Source organism: Gadus morhua, chromosome 22, assembly GCF_902167405.1.
Source record: "Gadus morhua chromosome 22, gadMor3.0, whole genome shotgun sequence".
In the NCBI taxonomy this organism is placed as follows: Eukaryota; Metazoa; Chordata; class Actinopteri; order Gadiformes; family Gadidae; genus Gadus; species Gadus morhua.
The window spans coordinates 10,904,740-10,912,239 of NC_044069.1; the positions used below are offsets into that span (position 1 = coordinate 10,904,740).

The window sequence follows — 7,500 nt, forward strand, 5'->3', positions numbered from 1 at the left end:
TGTCGGCATGTGCGCACCGATACGAAGACTTCTGTGTGTGTGTGTGTTATTGTGTTCCTCCATGAGCCCAGAGCATGTGCATGCATGGCTATTTGCGTGTTGTCTTGTCCGGTCCAGAAAGTGGTACTTCTCATTCCTAACAACAAAAGCTACGCTTTTTTACGCACAAATGTTTTATGTGGGAAGACATCAAATGAATGACCAAACACCCACACACCCCCAAGGCCCCTTGAGCAGTGCATGGCACCACAATACCAGGCGGTAAGGGAGTGCTAGGAGGCCACAACCAGGCCCTTCGGATCCTGATACCACAGCAGACTCTTTCAGTCGACAGGATCACAGTATCCGACCTCTACCGCCTCCGTCTCCACCACCACCACCACCACCACCACCACCGGCTACGTGTCGGCGTTACCCGTACCTGGCGAAGCCCACGCCCCGGCTGACCCCGTTGGCGTCCCTCAGGATCCGCGTGGAGATGACGTGGCCCAGGGGCTTCAGCATGTTCTCCAGCTCCTGCTCATCCATGGACACGGGCAGGTTGGAGATGTACAGGTTGGTGGGGTCCTGCTCCTGTTGCTGTGGGTCACAAAGGGGAGAGATTGTTGTGAGGCGCGGGGATGACCGTGACGTCCTGACTTACCAGCAATGGCTGCCAAAGTGGAAGTCCAACTGCTACACTATGAGTATATCGACATGCACATGATTATGCACTCTCTCCATTGTTCCGTGTCTGAATGGTAGCATTTGTGTCATGCCTGTTTTGGAGTTTGAGGCTATTCCCTGGGTGTATGCTTCCTGCCAACCTCAGGGGGGTTGTGGAGTTGTGTTCGTGGGTGTGTGTGTGTGTTGTACGGTTGTAGGCACCAGGGGACAGTACATTGGACAGCGTGTGACAGAAGTCCTCTGTGTTGCGCCTAGGGGCCTGCTGCAAGCAAGCTGAGACAGGGCAGCTGTTGCTGGGGCTGGCCAGAGGAAGGCAGGGGGCCCGGTGAACTTTAAAGTGCACCAGCTCGCAGGGCAAGCAGAGCAGCCAGCCCACGCAGCCAGCCAGCCAACGGAAGAGGCCTTACAGCCAGGCGGTGTGGGTGGCCAGCACGTTATCCAGCCACTGATTAATTGTTCCGTGCATGAATCCATCGCAGTCCATCCAATCATCCATCCATCAATCCACCCGTCCATCCATTCATCCATCCATCCATCAAATCAAGCCATCAGACCTATGCCCCATCCATCACAGCACCCATTCATTGATCCATCCATCATTCAAAGCTGCACGCGAGTCACCAAGTTAACTATTGAGTCAGACCACCAGCCAGGGACTGGCAAGCCACCAGCTCCCATCCATCACATTTCCTCCCAACTGTTCACTGCCTCCACTTGGGACTGTGTACTGCAGTACAACTCACCAGCCACAGCCTAACCTATGAGAGCTGGCGGATCACCCGGGGGCGAAATAAAATATTACACATACATATACATCTAGCCAAACAATGCAACTCAGTTAAATGTTTTTTTTCCGTTTTCAAGCTGAGTCCTAAATCAAGCGGATCAGTTCCGGGAATTGATGTATTTGCAGTCGAGCATGGTCCTTTTAAAGTAAATCAAGCAAACTAATTACCAGTTATTGGTTTTGGAGGCAGAGCAGCCGAGGGAGTTGACTAGTGCCGCAATCCTTCAAGCGGAGCTCTGCTGTTTGCCCTTATCTGGCCTGAGGGTCTGCCCTTATAAGGTGTCCTTCAGCAGGACACTTGATCGCCGCAAACGAAACGCGTACGCCCTGCAGGGCTACTGTACCTCTGGCTGACCTTGTAACTCAGGCTTGCTTTCAGGAAAGTCGATAGCGCAGCACAGTGTTCTGCTCCTCGCTAGGTGCTCCTCACTATGGAGCAGTGGGTCCACCGCCGAGCCGTATGCTACAATAACACCAGAGTACACAGACAACAGCCAAAGAGTGGTCGGTTCCTAGGAAACACAAAACTAATTTCAATGTGCTTCCTTCCCTGCCTCGGAGTTTAACTGACCCTAAACTTAGAGGCGTGCTCCCACCTATATTCTCACTAATGATACAACCTACACTGTTCAGCCATGGCATTTAAATGGCTTGTGCAATTGCAGCCAGCTGAAAATACAAGCCCATTTTAAAGGTATTTTCACAGTGCTTTAGTATCCCAATAACTTAAAGGATTTCATTGCTGCATGACCAAGGTGATGTATGTATTCAGGTGAATGCATATGCTTCCCTGACGGTTCCTTTCACTGCTGCTTCCACTTAACTGAAATTACTTCAAATTGCTCAAATTAATCACTCCATTCGAACATGGCCAGCAATGTGCGTCTACTGCATTGCCATACCATAGTGCACCATCCATTTTTTACTAGGATAAACCAAAAAGGAGGCCAAGTGTTTTGATTGAAACCAGGTGTTATGGAATCACTGTGAAACGGGCGTCTGCTTTTCTCACTGTTGTCTGCTGTTGTTGTAATATTTGTGCAAATCGACAAGAGAAGTAACATCCAGGCATCAAAGATTTGGAAGCAAGTTGATGTGTGATGAGAAGGTGTGATGCAATCTGTCTCAGTCCCAAAACTGGATTCTCCTGGATACCAGAAGCTGACACGTATCAAGGCAGCCAAGGACTCTGTGCAGCAGCAGAGTGTTTCGTTATCGCCTTCCGATCGATAATCCATGAAGGAGAAGGAACCCCCAGGGCCGGGAAACGATCACAGCGAGTTCAGTTCAATAATTTGTCTGATTGAGACGGCCTCAGGGAGTGGTCCCTAAGATCAACATTAACAATCTGTGTGGAGAGAGTTTAACCGGAGCTGTGGTCCATTATCAAGGACAATCCATCATGCGGTCGCTGACGGATGCTTTGGGGAGGCTCACGTCATCAAGTGCTGGGTCCGCCCGGCGTCCTCACGCCAACTCAAACAGCCGCGAGGACGGAGCAGGACAGAAGACTCTCTTTATAAAAGCATGACAACGTGATGCCGTATTGTGGCGTTCAATTACCGGCACTGCGTCCCTGGAACAACTAAGCTTTAGAGGGTAGCCTTACAAGCAACACACATTGGCAATATAACACCTGAGCAGGAACAGAGGCTAAAGCTAACCACATGATCAATAAGCCAATTAACTTTAGTTTACACACCGTTGCAGTAAACATTTATATGTTTAATTTGCCTTGATTTAAATCACCCTCGTCACATTGCCGCATTTCGAATGAGACATCTACAAAAGCATTAGCCGGTGTCAGAGGGGTTTCGTTTCTTTCCCTAGAAGATAGAGATTTAAACAAACATGTCTCCTTGGCTCCCTGTGCGAGGCTGTAGAGACACTCCCAGCCTCTGCCCGTCTGTAAGCCAAGGAGTTAGAGAAATGTAAAAAACGACTTTGGCGTGCCAGAGGCCACACCCGTCTTGTTTAGCGTTTGGAAGACAGACAGGAAGCCGAGGAGGAAGTGCCTCAACCAAACTGATCTGCTTGCCGTCTGTCAGACGAGCAGGGGGGGGGTTGGGGGAGGGGGGGCCAGGCTGGTTACCTCCCCTGATTAATTAGCCGTCTTTATCTGACAGGACATGTTTGATCTGATTAAAGCCTGCGGGAGAAAGGCCCTGCTTCCGACGTCAAAACAGGGGAAAAGAGTGGCGCTCTCTTTCTCTCCTTTTACCAGGAAGTCAATTATCAGCCTGCAGTGCAATTGCACAACAGCTCTTTCTTTGGGGTTTTCCAGCAACCGGATTTCGCCGATGAATGAGACTTAATTAATTCAACTGAATGGGGGCAGGGTGGGGATTCTTGTTTTTCACTGCGCACATATTTTTGCCGTCTGAAAGTCTTTTACTGCATGAAAAAACCCTCCATCATTTCTAATTTTTTTTTACTAGATTCCTTAATAACTTTGAGGGGAATTTTGCTAAGGATTACGTCGTACGAATATCACGGTCAAAGACAATGTTTAAATTAAAGATTTAGGTTGCGCAGTACATTGCTCGCAACAAACGCAACGAGTTCCAACCGAGCGTGCTCCTCAAAGTATGCTCGGTGAACGTGCACCGCAAGGGCCCCACATGCATGCGTGTGTACTTGTGTGGGACTGTAATAGCGGTTTGCATGGGCTAATAGAGGAAAGCCTTGGTTTGCAGAGGGATTATCATAAGGGGTGGTGGGATGGTTGGGGGATGGGGCGGTGATTCTGCCCATCTCTTTGATGACGTTCTGCACCACAAAGCCCTCAATTTCCAACTGGAGAGGTGAGGGGAGGTGTGCAAATGGGAGCATTATGACAGCGGGTGAGATGGGCCGGCCCGTTCCACACAGAGATTTAATTTCCTTTAATGTCACCCGTCGCACGTGCTCAGCTGTCAGCCAATGAAAGAAACAGTAATTTGGCATCTTGTGTGTGTGGCTGTGTGCGTGTGTTTTTTATCATGCAACGGTGTGTTTCAGTATGTGTGTGTGTGTTTGTGTATATGACCGAGCGATGGTGTCGTTGAGCGTGTGTGTGTCTGTGGGTCGGTGGGTGTGTACGTGTGTTTAAGTATGTGTGTCTAAATATGATTGTGTGATAGTGTGTGTGTGTGTGTGTATGTGCCCCATATCCCACTGCGATAATCATTGGGCATGCCTGTTTGTAATCCCATTCTCAAATGCGGTGTGTGTGTCTGTATTCGTCTGTATTTGAGTCAATCTTCGCATGTGCTTGTGTGCGTATGGGGGTTTTGGTTTCCCAGTCAACAGAGCAAGCTGAGGTGTATGGCTGTGCGGTCTGTGTGTAGGTGTGTGTCTGTGTGTGTGGGCTGTTGTCAGTGTCTCTGCACCATTAAGCAGTGTTGTAGAAGGTTAATGGAAAGCTCCAGGCACCGCTGGCCCTTTGATGAGCGTAATTCCTTCACCTTGCCATCAGGAGGAGGGGACAAATCTGTATGTGTGTGTGTTTATGCAGCAAAGTGTTTTGAAATATATGTGTCCGTGTGTGTGTTTGTGTGTTAGAGTGTGTGTGTGTGTTTGTGGGCATTTGGGACAGCAGCTCGTGTCAGTTTGTGCGACACATAGGCCCTCATGCCACAGATGATGATGCACACACACACACACACACACACACACACACACACACACACACACACACACACACACACACACACACACACACACACACACACAAACTCCCCCTCTGCTCTGTTAAGCCCTCCCTATAGTTTGTGTGGTGAATATTACCAAGCTGTAAGGCTATTAAGGAGAGTGTGGGGGGCTATTAGCAAAGAAAAATAAAGGATGGGACCGGTAGGTCGATGCCAAATAGGAGTGATAGACAGCACAGGCAAAATAGGCCAGGAGCAAAAGAAAAAAAGGGGCAAAGAGACAGGGACAAAGAGTCAGACAGAGCTGGAACAAGGGCGAAACCAGTGATGGACGGACAAATATGGGCAGAGAGAGCTGAAAAGAGAGAGAGAGAGTGAGAGAGAGAAAGTAGGAGAGAAGGAGAAAGAGAAGGAGAGAGGGAGAGAGAGAAGAGAGAACAAAGTGATGGATGACGGACTGATCATACACATTAAAGGAGGCCCCTGTCTGCTTTAGGGGAGAAACACATCAGGCCCTTAGAAGTCGTACATGACCGCCTTTAGGGCCCCTGGGGCTGTATCCAGTTGAGCTGATAAAAGGTAGACAGATAGATATTGTGTCTTCACTGGGGTCACTGCGCTCCACACTGCGCTGAACGCTGTGCCGATGCTCCGGGTTCATCCACCCTCTCTCTCTCTCTCTCTCTCTCTCTCTCGCCCTCTCTCGCCCTCTCTCTCTCTCTCTCTCTCTCTCTCTCTCGCCCTCTCTCTCTCTCTCTCTCTCTCTCTCTCTCTCTCTCTCTCTCTCTCTCGCCCTCTCTCTCTCTCTCGCCCTCTCTCTCTCTCTCTCTCTCGCCCTCTCTCTCTCTCTCTCGCCCTCTCTCTCTCTCTCTCTCTCTCTCTCTCTCTCTCTCTCTCTCTCTCTCTCTCTCTCTCGCCCTCTCTCTCTCTCTCTCTCTCTCTCTCTCTCTCTCTCTCTCTCTCTCTCTCTCTCTCTCCCTCTCTCTCTCTCCTTCCCTCTCATGTCAACATGCCTTTCGTGGAATCGCCGCCTCTTCCTTCTTCCCCTCACTTTCCTCATCCCACCCACTCTGTCTCTCGTCTATCTTTCTTCTCTCATGCGCTAGCCCCGCTATCGTCTTCCTCTCTCTTGCGAGCGTCAGTCTTTCCTCACTTTCTTTGTTTATAGACCCCCCCCCTCCTCCCCATCTCATACTCCGCTTACCCCCGCACACTCCCCATGCGCTCTCAGATAAACCTTTCTTCGTTTTCTCCTCCCACCCATCTCTCTCCCTTGTTCCTTTCTCGTCTCTCACCTCCTGCGTGTTTTTCTTGCGGGAGTCTCTCTATTCCCTCACCGTGTCTCTTTCTCTCTCCCTCTCTCTGTCTCCCTTTCTTCATGTCATCCTGGGGCTCTGAAGATGGTGTAATTGGCTGTACAGGGGCCACCTTGCCACCCCTACATACACCTCTCTACAGTATTCAACCCAATTCTTATCGGTAAACCTCTCTCTTTCTCTCTTCCTCTCGCTGTCTAACTCTCTCTCTCTCGGTCTCACTCTTCCTCGGTCTCTCTCTCTCTCTCTGTTCTCTCTCTCTCTCTCTCTCTCTCTCTCCTTGTACTGCCCGCCAGGTACGCAGGCTCTGACCTATTGTGTAGTTAAGTAACTACCTGGCCTCGAGGGACCTAGTTACCACCAGTCACACTCACATCAAGCCCCTCTGGCTCACATTGCCAGATGAAGAACTTAAATGGTATAAGTATAAAGTATTTGCTAAGTCAAACAACTTTTTTTCTTCTTCTTTATTTTGTCTTTAGAAGCTGTGTACCGTTTTGCCAGCACCTTAATAGGGGGCTTTGGCTGTGAGGTAACACACACACACACACACACACACACACACACACACACACACACACACACACACACACACACACACACACACACACACACACACACACACACACACACACACACACTCGTTAAAAGATGAAGTAGAGTTGAAGTCAGAGTGCCAGAGAGAGATGTCTCATCTGCTGACCCCAACACCCTACCCTGCACCCCCTTCTTTTCCTGTCACCAGCGACAAGCAAATAGCCGGATCAGTGGACACCACTCTAGATTGTTGCTTTATAGACTCCGTTAAAAACACTCTGCTCCGGAGTGCGTTTCCCCGTGTTCAATTCACCGTGACACTCCAATAACTGACGACGAGCCATCTCCAGCCTTCCCGTCGTGCAGTGTGTCTGCAGCACAGCGTGTGTCCGTCCCACGCAAAATATACCTTACATATATACCTTACGCCTCACTACGTACAGGCTTACAAACATAGATAAAGGCAAACATACATACATATTAAATGCAGACATACAAGCTAGGACGCAAACACGCACACAGACTACACACTGCTGACTGCTAACATCTGACTGAATATAGC

At 49.5% G+C, this 7,500-nt stretch overlaps 1 protein-coding gene across 1 annotated transcript in view; it reads right to left on the minus strand.

Annotated features, from left to right (window-relative positions):
• Nucleotides 1-7,500, minus strand: part of LOC115536137 (RNA-binding motif, single-stranded-interacting protein 3) — a gene marked incomplete in the record, with an annotated part of 196,809 nt that overhangs the window by 58,153 nt on the left and 131,156 nt on the right. Inside the window, 1 exon segment of the mRNA XM_030347821.1 lies at nt 422-579. Coding sequence (XP_030203681.1) covers nt 422-579 — 158 coding nt within the window.